This window comes from Podarcis cretensis, assembly GCF_951804945.1.
Source record: "Podarcis cretensis genome assembly, chromosome: 5".
NCBI lineage: Eukaryota > Metazoa > Chordata > Lepidosauria > Squamata > Lacertidae > Podarcis > Podarcis cretensis.
The window spans coordinates 45,325,854-45,339,568 of NC_137174.1; the positions used below are offsets into that span (position 1 = coordinate 45,325,854).

The following is a 13,715-nucleotide window of genomic DNA, read 5'->3' on the forward strand; positions in this document are numbered from 1 at the left end:
AGGTCTCTCTCTCTCTCTCTCTCTCTCTCCCCCCCCCTTCCCGGCTTTTCTTCCTGCCGCGGCTACTGTAGCCTCGGAAACAGCTGGTGCTTCCCAGCCTTACCCTCAAAACCCCACAGGAAGAGGTTAAAGGAGCAAGGAAGGGCAGGTCCTCCAGCAGCCTAGAGAGGCAAAGATTAAAGAGATGGGTTGGCAGCGCGCTGCTTCCTGTCGCGATCGGGCTGGCCGCCGTTCGGCAATGGGCGCCCGGGAGGAGGAGTTCGGCCCTTCGGCCCTGGGCACCAAAGAGCAGTGAGTGCTGCGCCGCCGCGTGGGGAGCAGCTGGGCTGGAGGCACCGCGGGAGGCTTCGCCTTCCCTTCGCGACGTTTGGGCTGAACCCAAATCCCGTTGATGGAGCTCGATTCTCCTTGAAGTCAATGGGACTCGACTTGCCTTTACTGCAATGGGACCTGTATTCAGCTTAACCTAGATTGGTCCTAGACGCCCTAATTGAATAAGTCCTCTGGTTCAGTCGCGAAACTAAGTGTCCTGATGACTTGCCGGAGTCCCCCCTCACTTGCTTTTAATGATGTGCAAAACATCATCACCATCATCATATAAAGGAACGAAAAACCCACCTCGTTATTAATATTTTAAAGCAACTTCATTTGTTTTTAGACTAACCCCTGTTAAAATGGTCAGCTGCACGGTTTCAAAAAGCAAAACGGAAACAAGGGGTTTAAATCTTGTCCTATGGGGAAGTGTTGTGTTTTTTTATTTAATTGATTTAAATTATATGTGAACAGTGGTTGCATTCTGAAATGCACAGCATTACCTGCCAACTGCATACAAATCGGTGGAGGGGGAAATGTGAAGTTTCTGTTAAATGCAACTCCGTACAAAGTAGAGGAGGGTTATTGTTTGTGTGGCAACTGCCATGGCAATATGGTTTTTAATATTGGCCCTATGAATGAATTCAGAGTAAGTTTGTACATGTGTGTTGGTAAAGTTTTTGTCGACTGATCTTCATTAAGTTAATACAGGTTCAGGGCCTTTCTTGGTCCTAGAATACTCTGGATTGTGTGGTGTAGAAAGGGCACCTAAGGGCATGTGCAGAATCTCACATCTGGGATTAGTGTGAGAGAGTTCTAGGTAAAATGTGTGACTATTAGGCTGGCTTGAACCAAGTGGTATATTTCATTTTAGAAACTAAAAATGTAAGTTTAGTTTAGATGTGGTATTCCTCTGAATAACTGTGGCGAGGACTCAAGCAGGGAAATTTGTGTTGCGCTTGTGTCCTGTTCACTGTTTTCCCGTAGGCGTCTGGTTAATAAGTTTTGCCAGAGGAGCACAACTTCCTTTACTTGCAAATGTTAATTTGCTTACTTTTTGCATATGTAGGTTGTCAGCCAGTGTGCCGTGACACCCTGGGATGACTTGTTTTTAAGGTTTGAAAACATAGTCATTGTAAGATGTGGTATATTTTTGGGGCGTGGGGGGACGATAAATCATGCAGTGCTCTCCTGTGTATACTTACTTGTAAGGAGGTACTGCTGCATTCAGTGGAGCTTACTCTTACGTTAGTTGGCATATTCTGCAGCTTCACTGGGACTGGGTCAAGTTTTGGATCAGTGGTGAGTAGGGTTAAGGTAAAGGATGGGCTCTGGGTTTCTGTGGTAACAGGGTAGCCCCTACTTCCTTATGTAGTCCTTCCACACTATTGGATTACAAGATATGAAGCCATTGCAATGTTAACTTCCATGTTGTTTTCTCCCTGTAGTTGGGATGCAGCATATGAACGTGAACTGAAAAATTTTAAGGAAAATGGTGCTCCTGGTGAGATCTGGCAAGTGTCAGTAACAACATAACATGCTGCATTAAATGTTTTTGCATTATTTTCTTTCTAAAAGTGCATGCAATAAAATAAAATGGTACATCTGCTGTTTTGCTTAGAGTACTGGTAATGTGATGCAGAGGTTTTCATTAAAAACACCAGCTCTTGTCTAGGCTAAACCTGTTGCAAATTAAAATAGCTAATTATCATGTGCCATCTGTTTTTTATGTGGGAAATGAATTGCTGGCTACAGTCTGCTTGGTAGAGGCCAATTGTTCATATCCCTGATGTTTGTCAAAAATTGAATAAGTGCATAGACAAAGTTGCACTGCTGCTTTGTGTTTCTATAGATTAAAAAACAACAACACCAAACCCATCTCATCTTCTGTAATGTTAACCCAGCAGGTTTCAGAGCCATCCGTTCGCTTACAAAATTAAGCCAAACTAACTTGCAATGTGATCTCTTGAGATTGATGCCATCATGAAGTGGATGCATTGCATGAGATTGACAATGTTCGTTTGCCTTTGTTTTGTGTAGTCTAATAGTGTTAGTTACCTGAACCTCTGTTTCTGATTAGGTTTGGTGAAGAAAGCATGACTCGTTTAATTAGATGGATAGAAAAGCAAAAGATACCCCTGGACAGCTCTGTGCTTGACATTGGAACAGGAAACGGTGTTCTGCTGGTTGAATTGGTTGGTATTTGTAAATCTGGTGTTTTTCGATGCGAATCTAAATCTAGTGACAGAGCAAGCAAGAGTTAAAACATTAGCTAAAATGCACAACGTCCATGTAATTTAACACTTCAGTGGCCTATCTCCATCTCCATTATTGAACCATAGGAATTCATTCTGAATATGAATTGTTACAGTTCAGTTGCATAAAAATTATTCTGTATGTGTTTGTCACTTTAAACATCCAAAAGTTTTTAAACTGCTTTGAGGGTTTTATTTTACAATTAAGCGGCGTATAAATGCTATGAAATAAATAAAATATTATCAAAAGAAGAAGCATCACAAAATCAGCCCAGAGTATCTAAAATGGTTTCATGTGTTACACTGAATTCTCAGTTTATTTCCTATACCCTTACTCTTCTTCTGATGAGAACCTAAGGCAGCTAACAATAAAAAATGCAGTATTAAAAATAAAAGTAGAACTGCAGTGCACAATACAACATGCAATAATAATCAGTGTTACATTATTATACAAACAGTCTCACTGTTATGTTCCAAAGGACTGTCTGAACAAGTAGGTCTTAAATTGCTGCCTGAATTAACATTTTGTGTGTGTGAGAGAGAGGGGGAGGGGGAGAGAGATTTTACATCTCCTTTGTAGTGAGATGTGTGACCTGACTTCAACTAGTATCTGTCTTCTGGTAAAGTTGATTTAAGACTATGGATGTCATGTAGCACTAGAAAGGTGAAAAATTGATTCTGCACACATAACCACTTCTTTTGTGTCAGTGTTGCCTTTGAAAGCACCCTGTTCTGAGCCAGTTTATGAAATCCACAAATACATCGCTGTAATAGTGTTCTGATGCAATGCTCAGTAGTCTTTCCAGATTACAGCTTGAACTCACCCATGGAAAGTGTTCAAACTTTGTTATGTAGAAATAGTCCTTGTGGTCTTTCATGCTTGCTTCCTTAAGCAGCCAAGGCAATTTTAGCTTTCCTGAATTTCAGCTCAAATTATCTTTTACATTTGCCCAATATCCTCCAGCTGCTATACTACTTAAAATTCCAAGAACTAGATTACAGCAATAGCTTTTTTGGGCCAACCAAATGTTACTAAATAGTGAGAAAGTTTTTGAGTTCTCCAGAACTTGCATCAGGCAAAATGGTAAACAATACAAGGGGAAGGGGAGAGAGAAAAAATGTTGACACCAATAAATGGTCTTTAGATGGAACGTTGCCGGCAGTATTGAACATACTGAAGCTCTGTTAGTTGCATTGCTGAATTTAAGTTGTATCTGCTGCTGCAAAGGAGAAACATAAGACTGCTGATCCTTCCTTTTTTAGAAATACAAAATCCGGTTGTTGCCCAGATCTGTCTTCACCCTTAGGTGAAAGACACCTTGGTAAATGGAAAAAGGAACACTGAAAATTAGACAGCACTTACATTAACAATTCTGGAGCCTAATTTTAAGTGGTGGGCCAATATAACTATCTTTATTTGTTGTGTATATTGTTTCAGTGCTGTAGCTTGGCATGATGTGGCTTTTGGTGGGGAAAGATACAGGGAATAGCCTCATCCAATCCCCCCCCCCCAATATTTGCAGGGTGAACTGAGTGTGGTTTTGTGATCCCACATGAGATTTCTCCCCTTTTCACATGGAGTGTTATCAGTAACACTTAATGTTCAGCCTTGCCTTTAATGCAGTGAATTAGCCTTTAACAATTTTGTCAACCTAAAAATTGAAATGGAATCTGATTCTTTCATGGGTCCTCTGGAATAAAAACAGGAATAAATATCAGGAACTATCTTTAGGTATAGTGTAGGCCTGAAGCTTGGTTGACTTCACAGTGATCTAAGCTAGCTGTGACTATGCGGGACTGAAACATAAGGATCCCACAAAGTATATGAAGTTTAGAAGAAAAACAGAGCGAAGATATTGCATGTATCTGAGATTTATTGCGATAATATCTCTCTTGTAAAATATGTCCTGCAGTTTAGCATCTTTGATGCACAAGTGCATGATCTTTGTTGCATTTTCTTCTATAACGTAGCATTGTTTGCTGCCATGTTTCAATCTTGTACAGTCATACCTCGGGTTGAAGTAGCTTCGGGTTGAGTGTTTTTGGTTGCGCTCCATGGCAACCTGGAAGTAATGGAACGCGTTACTTCCGGGTTTTGCCGCTCCAGAACGGATCCCGTTTGCATCCAGAGGTACCACTGTATAGATTTTCTTCAAAGTAAATGGCATGAAAATCAACTAGTAAGCCAACGAAACATTTAATGGACTTAATGGACTTTTACTCTCTTTAGGCCAAATCTGGTTATACCAATCTTACAGGAGTTGACTATTCTTTGCCTGCAGTGCAGCTTTCAAAAAGCATAATGGAAAAAGAAGGGTTGCCTCACATTAAGTTGCAGGTAAGTCTTCATGGGTGCAAAATGATAAGAGTATGGAGATAGGAGGGCTTTTCCTATAAAAAAGGCTAAAAATTTGGAATAACTTAGCTTAGGAAAAAATAACTGAGGGATGGACATTTATAAAATTAGGGACGCAGGTGGCGCTGTGGGTTAAAGCCTCAGCGCCTAGGGCTTGCCGATCGAAAGGTCGGCGGTTCGAATCCCTGCGGCGGGGTGCGCTCCCGCTGCTCGGTCCCAGCGCCTGCCAACCTAGCAGTTCGAAAGCACCTCCGGGTGCAAGTAGATAAATAGGGACCGCTTACCAGCGGGAAGGTAAACGGCGTTTCCGTGTGCGGCTCTGGCTCTGGCTCTGGCCAGAGCAGCGATGTCACGCTGGCCACGTGACCCGGAAGTGTCTCCGGACAGCGCTGGCCCCTGGCCTCTTAAGTGAGATGGGCGCACAACCCCAGAGTCTGTCAAGACAGGCCCGTACGGGCAGGGGTACCTTTACCTTTACCTTTAAGTCTTCATGGGTGCAAAATGATAAGAGTATGGAGATAGGAGGGCTTTTCCTATAAAAAAGGCTAAAAATTTGGAATAACTTAGCTTAGGAAAAAATAACTGAGGGATGGACATTTATAAAATTAGGCATGTTGCAGTGAGAGCATAGATAGAATTTTTCTTCCTCTGTCATAAAGCAAAAGCCTGAGCCCCACCCCCCTTTTGGAAGTTTCAAAAGTTTCCTTGTGTGCTTCTTTACATAGAATTTTTTGCCACAAGATGTTGTGATGGGCACTAATTTAAGTGGCCTTAATATGGGCTTAAACACATTTACTGAGGGAAGGTCTATCGTTGGGTTCTGGTCATGAAAACTAAATGGAATTTCCAAAGCCCGTCTTAAACTGAATACAAAACATTGAAATTGGGGCAAGTGTCAGGTGAGGCTTTTTGTTTTCACACTTACCTAGAAGTTTCATTGAACATAGCGGGACTTTCTTCTGAATAGGTTTGTACTGTGTATGACCCTGGACCAATTACTCCCATATTTGGAGATTGCCTCATCTCTTTTAAACTAAAAAGTGGTATGAAATGTTTTTTGGCACTACACAGAATACATTGCCTACCAGGTTTTGTTTACACAACCAAGATTCAGAGCTTATTCTTTCAGGGTTGTTGTCCTGTGACCTCAGTCTCCCATGTATGGGAATAAGATCTAGGTGTCTCCATCACATTGTATTGCTATTTTATGCTGCCTTACGTTGATTTTATGTTTTTTTTTAATTAGTCAGTATTTTACTGTTCTTACGAGAAATGTTTTGTAAACTGCCCTGTAGATTTTGTTGATGAATGATGCAGCAATATCTAAACAAGCAAATAAATAAAATATCCCTGAATGCCAGGTTTAGGAGTGTTCTGCACTTCTTTTCTTTCTATGATCCTAGGAAGGCATAGGCATAGTAGACCTGATAGGAAATATTAAGTAATGACTGCACTAAGAGGTTTGACAGCTATAACTACCTTCTACAGGTAGAAGATATTTTAAATCCATCAGATGCATTATCAGACTTTCAGGTTTGCATTGATAAAGGGACTTTTGACGCAATCAGTCTGAACCCAGACAACGCAGCACAGAAGAGGAAGCAATATGTGAATTCCCTGCACAGAGTGTTGAAGCCTGGAGGCTTTTTCATCATAACGTCTTGTAACTGGACCAAAGAGGAGCTGCTCAAAGAGTTCCAAGAAGGTGAGTGCATGCCTCTCTTTAAGGTATTTTGGATATTAAGATACAGTACTAGTGAGAGAGCTTTGTGTCCCGACTTAACCTGCTCAGCCTGAATCGATATAGAGCAACCACTGCAAAGTTGTTCTAGGGCTGATGCTTAATATGCTCAATTGTGTGTGAATTTCTGTGAAGATGGTTTCTGCCTGAATACTTGGAATTCAGATGTACTTTTTGCTAACCTGAGCCATCACAGGCAGGTTGATAGAGGAGAAGGCATTCTTGCAGATAAATTAACCAAGTTTGTATTTACAGAAGGTAAATAGACTTTGGATTTTCTGGTCCCCAAGCTGTTTTCTGATTCCAGAAGTAATTATTGACATTGGTGGTTGGGGAAAATTGGAATTACTGGCATGATAGCAGCCTGTTGTCTGTTTATAATACGAGGACTAAATCTTACCTTGGCAATATCGGTCAGCGATATAAAACATACAAGTCTATAGAAAGTGGTAGAGTCTTCTAATTTGTCTGTGCTCCATTTTGAATTAATATAAGTAGCTATCGAATGAGGATATAGCTTCATTTTTTCCTAACAAAAGCATTTTTCTTATGGTTAGCAGGCTTTCATCTTCTGGAGGAACTGCCAACACCCACATTCTGCTTTGGAGGAAGAACTGGAAACAGTGTAACTGCCTTGGTTTTCCAACAGAAAATATAAAGTTTTCTTTTTAGGTGAACTTTGGATAAGGACTTCATTCTAAATTTCACTGACATTTTGTATAAAAAATACAGGTTTCAGAAACAGCTTTCTCTTAACTACTCCTTATTGCAGTATGTCATTATATCAGCATTTTATACTACCTCAAATAGTGCTGGCGCAAATTAGGAACAGCTACCAATATTACTGATGATGAGACCATACCCATAAAGGCGATTTAATAAACTGTCTGGCAGAGTCAATTGCAATATGTGCAAAAAGTGAGGTGGGGGAGGGAGGACACTTTGCTGAAGTTTGTAAGTCTCCTGTCCAAGTGCTTATAAATAAAAACGAGGAACATCACATTTCCTGGGGGGAATTTTTGAGTGACAGGACTCCACCACGCTTCCCCATATTGTCGGGGGAATATGGCCACAAATTGCAGCTGTGAACGGATTCATCCTACCCATACACTATTTAATTAAAGCATTTTAATTCTGCTTTTCAGCTGGAAAAGTTATGACAGCAGTTTACAATCTGAAAGACACAGCATAAAAGGGAGAAAAAAAGAAAGGGAGGGGGGAGAAGCAGTATAAGTCTGCTTCAAGATGGGTGGTTCCTAGTGCAACTCAATCACTTCTCTTCCTTCGAAAGCTATAAGCAGATTGTAGCTGGCTTTCCATACTGTTAGAAGTACTGTCCTTTCCCTATCCTTCTGTGTTCTGTCCACCCTGGTGATTGTGCCATGGCTGCTTTGAGTGGGGCCATTTGAGGATCAACACACATTCACAATGCATGTTGTGGTGGGTGCCATTTTGTGATCCCATTTATAATTATTAATCAATCTTCAAATTAGCATTAAAACACTTTTCTATAATTATTTCTGAATAGAAGACTTATACCACCATAATGTTACCGCTTGTAATAATGGTGTTACAGTGCTGTAATGCCACAAATACAATAATGGTAATTTTAAAAGAGTTTTAAAAATCATTATGATGCCCCAGCCAATTTTGCAACTGAAACGGTTTTGTAACACAGTTTTATGGTGGGACAGTGCAATATATTTGTAAAAAATTTTAGCTGGAAATTATTTTAGTGTTAATTATAGATGAAAATCAATGGGATTGTAAAGACTTTGCTGAAGGTGAGATGAGCTGCCATAAGGTTCACTTGAACAATTAATCACTGCTGTCGAAACATAATCTTTTGAAAAGATAGAAGGGTATTGCTAAAGTCACCTATATCTGTGGGCGCTGCACTTTTCTATTTTTCTGAAAAACGTTGGACTTTCTGTGGTCTGAGAAAAGATTGAAGAACAACAAAGAAAATACAGGTTGACAGTGTTGGGATGTCTGTGTCATGCAGAGGCACGGTCAAAAAAACATGGATCAGACACAGCATTTCCCACATTTAGTATCTTCAGGCACCAGTTATTAAAGTTAAAATAGTTAGACCATTGTTTTCCCCCCGGCTTCACAAAGTCTTCTTTTTAATCCCAAGTCTTCGCCTGCAAACATCAGATACCCATCCAATTAGATATAAGGGTGCTCCTATTGCCATAAATGGCCATTTCATGTGCGTTTCACTGCTATCCTGGAATGCAAAGGATGCATTACTGAGGGAAGAGTGCACACTGCACAGAGGAGCTTCAATACTGAAATGGAATCACGACAGAACTCCAGTTTGTGTTGGACCCAAATAGCGTGGACCCTGTTTATGTTAGAAGAATCTAAAACCCAGAATTCATACGCTTCTTTCATTGCTTATTTCTCAGAGGTTTTTTGCTGATAACTCCTGGTATTCAGAATACTCTTCCAGATCATTTACCCTGTTGTCTGATTTCAAGCCAAAAGGGTGTTAAAGAAGATGAGGATGAATGGCTGGTAATTCCCCCAAATCATCCAAGGTGAGATTACACCTCCAGACTGGAAAGGAAACTTGAGTGCTGGCCCAAGTGCTTGCTAGTTTTAAACATGATATAACCAAAGGACGGTCATGCAAGAATAAAATACCTGAACATTTGCAACAGGACAGGCAACTGTCCTTTTCAATAAGTGGGTATTGAGAATTGATGAGTAGCACTAGCCTCTCTGCATTTGATTAAAGTAGCCCATGATGAAAGGGACGCGGGTGGCACTGTGGTCTAAGCCACTGAGCCTCTTGGGCTTGCCCATCAGAAGGTCGGTGGTTCGAATCCCCGCGACGGGGTGAGCTGCTGTTGCTCGGTCCCTGCTCCTGTCAGCCTAGCAGTTCGAAAGCACGTCAAAGTGCATGTAGATAAATAGGTATCGCTCCGGCGGGAAGGTAAACAGTATTTCCGTGGGCTGCTCTGGTTTCACCAGAAGCGGCTTAGTCATGCTGGCCACATGACCCAGAAAAACTGTCCGCGGACGAACGTCGGCTCCCTCGGCTAGTAAAGCGAGATGAGTGCCGCAACCCCAGAGTTGTTCACGACTGGACTTAACTGTCAGGGGTCCTTTACCTTTTAGCCCATGACGATCGCCTAGGTAGGAGTTTGATTAAAAGAACGACGAGACAAAAGCTTTGGATGCCCAGGAATGGACAAAACCACTGAGGAACTAATCAAGATTTATGTGATTTATGCCTTCTGTGGAAATATCTCAGAAGTCTTTCATCATTCTGTTATGTCCAACAGAGGGCATGCAAGGCCAGCATCAGTGAGGCTGAACCAGGCTCATTGTCATGGTGTGATATTGTCAGCTCCCATTGTCCTTCCCACCCCTACCTTCTACTACGGCTTTTGTGAGCAGCAGGGCTGCAGATGTGGTGACCCATTGCTCCACTAAGCCCCACCAGAGAAGAACAGAGTTTGGGTTGCACCCTAACTAAGCAACAGGTTAACAAATGGCAAGATAGTATTCCCACTGACTAACAATAAAATTAAGGGCAATACTTCCATTTACTAAATGCTGTACTTTTGCTGGATGTTTCGACTTCATTTAAAAACTTGGACTGATGAGGCAAAGAGTCATACTTAGAAGTAAGTCTCATTGAGTCCAATGGAGATTATTCCCAGTGGGTATAGGATTACAGCATGAGGCTGCAATCTAATTATAGTTATTTAGGACTAAGTCTACTTGAATTTAGCGGCACTTCCAAGTTAACATGCACAGCAGGATAGGGTTACAGGACTAATTGATCAGGAAAATGGCACAGAAAACACGTGCTTGCCCTACCTAATCACAACTTGCAGATAAACAACCCTGAGCAGAAGAATGGAAGATGGCATAAGAGCAGCAATGGAAGGAAAACAAGTGGCTTCTAGGGCTTTTCTGTTGTACCAGAAGTTTGTTAGGGGATCAGCATATGCCAGTAGGAGTCACTCTTGGCTTCTTAATAGATTTTAAAATAAATTAATGCAAGGCATTCTCACAACCAAATATACCAATTATTTATTGTAGGTATCAATGTCAATAAAAATACAGGTGGCGTGCTTACCCTTACATTATTTCTGTTTAACGTATTTTCTTGTTACAATATAATTAATTCAAATACCATGAGTCTCCTCAAGTTTGAAAGAACACAAATCTGAAGTTAGTATAGCCAAATCAATTTGTTGGGCTAAAATTGAATTATATTGTAAGCATGAGAACTACAGCTAATTTTTATATTTTAGTGGTACACAGTTGATGTATTTAGATATAATTGTCACAAGTATAGCACATGCCAATTCATAGGCCAGGCCAGGTGTCACTCAATATACTATGTTAATTGTTCACTCTTAATTTTATTTATTTATAATATTTTGAACCATCCTATCATCATAACTGATCTACGGGTAGGGTACAATACAATTAAAATTAATCCAAATTAAACCATCACAATTAAAAAATGCACCCAACAACAATAGCATACAAGACAAATATGGTTATAACCCAACCTTCTATCAATTCCTTCATTACAGTATTCACATGTGCTACATTTGTGTACATATAAACTGATGGAACTCAGTAACTCAGAAGGAGAAGTGGAAATTGGAATTTTGCACTCACAGATCACACAAAAGTACCTCAAGCAGCATGTCGTTGAGCTCTGCTTCATATCGAGTGATACCAGAATTTAAATTTGCCTATTATAAAATGATCCCAAACTAACTACTTGTCTGTGGATTGCATATTCATAACTACCAAGCTACTGTTATTATATATAGGCCTGGAATATATCACACTTTAATTTAGCACAGCTATTTAATCTCATTTGTCCTCACAATAACCTTAACAGTCCCATTGTTATTACCATTTTAGAAGCTGAGGAAAAATCTGTCTATCCCAAGCCCATGACTGATCAAGGATCTGAACACAGACTTGCTGTGTCTAATTTCTGTATTTCTGCCCTACATTTTTAGTTCTAAGATTAATTTTATTCTATTTTACATGGAATAAAAGTAGCTCTGAGGTCAAAGCAGTGTTGTAAGCTATAATCATATGCATGCTTACAGTACAGGCCCATACATGCCTACTGAGAAGTTAAGTCCTATTGAATTCAATGGAACTTGTACACGTGTATAGGATTGCAGCCTCGCCCTGGGAGTAAACTTCATTGGATATGGTGGACCTTATTGCCCAGTAAATATGTATAGAATGGAGCTGAACAAATTAGCCACCACACCTTTAGCAAAAAGCAAATAGAACTGTAGAGAATTCAGTAAAATTCTATTTAGGGTCATATTTATTCCATCTGATTGCCTGACCACCTAAGGCAGGGCTGGACTTATCAACAGGCAGATTGGGGTGGCCACCTCAAGGCTGCAGATCCTGGGGTATGGGGATAGTCACCCAGCTTGTTCCTCTCTGTTGGAGGACAACTGTGTGTCATGAGACCTGTTCTGAACCAAACCTTGCCTGGTACTCTCAGGAGTGGTGGACGATGTGTGTCCAGGAGGGGGCACCATCTTATATGGCTCAGGCAGCAAAAAAAATAAAAATAAAAAATGGGGGCTGGCCTTGGCCTTCTAGGCAGCTCCTTGTTATGGAGCTCCTCCCAAAGGAAGATTTGGCTGGCCTCTAGCCTCCTTGGCAAAAATGTATGCTTTTCTGGAGAGTTTGCTCTGTGCTGCTTTCTGCTTTTTATTTTCAAAACTTTTATGGCGGTCTATGTGTTTTTATTATGTCTATGGTAGGATTATTAAAAACATCAACAACAAAACCAACAAGCCAAGGTACTTCCGTGTCTCTTTCCATTTTGCCCCTCCAGTGTTATAAATTAGATACGTTTTGAGAACTGCTTTCAACTGGCAAAAATAATAATAGCATTTTCCATTGAAAGAGTGGGGAGCTGGGTACAATCAGGACTGATTCAGCTGCCCAAAAATAACACAGTCAGTTACATGCAATGCTATGGGTGGGTTTTTTTTGTTGTTTTTTTTTTGGGTGGTGGGGGATTTTGCCCCAGCATCCCTGTAAGGAACTGTAGACATCACGCCTCTTAGTTACTCTGAAGCAGCAAGAAGTTATTGGGGGCAACAAGAAAACAGACCCTGCCCTTTCTTCCAAACCCAGACTGACCACTAACCACTACTCTAGGTATTAGTGCTTAACTCCTAAGGGTGCGACCCTAACCTCACTTACCTGGGAATAAGCCTCATTGCACTCTGCGGGGCTGACCTCTCAGCAGACGCATTTAGGATTGCGCGGTCAGATGTGAAAATCCCAGGGTTTCCAAACCTGTCCAGGAGCCCCTGCCTAACCTTTGACCTGGAAGGCCTTCCCTTCATCCCGGATGTGCTCAGGAGGGATGCATATGTGCATGTTTGCATGCAGCGGTGCGAGAAAGGAGGAGAAGCAGCCCCTGGCAATTCCCAAATGCGCTCTCCCTGCTGTTCCTCGTCCCCTGGTTGTTGCAGTAAATAAGTGCCCGGGGGCCGAGGAGGAATCGTCTGAATAATAGGAACTTTCATCGTCACTTAAACAAACCAGCCGCGAGATGCGATGCCGGTTTGATGGCAGAGGCCCTGCGCTTTGACCCGAACCGGGAGAGCACGATAATGTGAAGCAGATTGGCAGCCGGCGAGAGACTCTTGCAGAGGCCCCGGTCACAAACCCGCCCTTCCACCCCCGAGCTGCTGCTCCGGCTTTAACGCAACAAGAGCCCCGTAGGAGATGGGCTGAAGGCCGCTTCCAAGCCTTCGCTTTGCAAAGGCTGCTGCCGCTGCCTCTGCCTCCGCCGCCCCATCCTTTCATTCCCCCAGAGGCTACGCAGTCCGCCCTGCTAACAGCAAGTGAGTGGTGGCTGCTGCTGCTGCTGCAGCTGCTGCTATTGCTGCTTGCAAGGGACTTGCAATTAGCAGGAGCCCGGCACGAGTTCAGCCCAGCGCCTTTCACTTATTCACTTATCATTTTATTATTTTATTTTAATTCCAACCCCCTCCTATACTTTTTTTTTTTTAAAAGC

General features: G+C 41.7%; 1 protein-coding gene across 4 annotated transcripts; it reads left to right on the plus strand.

Moving 5' to 3' along the window:
* Positions 1 to 41: 41 nt before the first annotated feature.
* Positions 42 to 7,408, plus strand: EEF1AKMT2 (EEF1A lysine methyltransferase 2). Of its 4 annotated transcripts, none has more exons than XM_079976785.1 (6): positions 42 to 291; positions 1,761 to 1,832; positions 2,393 to 2,507; positions 4,798 to 4,905; positions 6,412 to 6,628; positions 7,222 to 7,408. In XM_079976785.1, the coding sequence occupies exons 1-6, from the start codon at positions 185 to 187 to the stop codon at positions 7,320 to 7,322; spliced, it is 720 nt and encodes a 239-aa protein (XP_079832911.1). In that variant the 5' UTR covers positions 42 to 184; the 3' UTR covers positions 7,323 to 7,408. The 4 variants fall into 4 exon arrangements, with proteins under 4 accessions (XP_079832911.1, XP_079832912.1, XP_079832913.1 ...); XM_079976786.1 differs by having other exon boundaries at positions 7,225 to 7,408; XM_079976787.1 differs by having other exon boundaries at positions 46 to 291; positions 1,761 to 1,826.
* The last annotated feature ends 6,307 nt before the right edge of the window (positions 7,409 to 13,715 follow it).

Coding starts and splice junctions, on each gene's coding strand:
- EEF1AKMT2 (XM_079976785.1), top strand. CDS start 185: ATGGGTTGGCAGCGCGCTGCTTCCTGTCGCGATCGGGCTGGCCGCCGT. Junction 1,833..2,392: donor CCTGGTGAGATCTGGCAAGT/GTCAGTAACAAC, acceptor GTTTCTGATTAG/GTTTGGTGAAGAAAGCATGA. Junction 4,906..6,411: donor TGCCTCACATTAAGTTGCAG/GTAAGTCTTCAT, acceptor TACCTTCTACAG/GTAGAAGATATTTTAAATCC.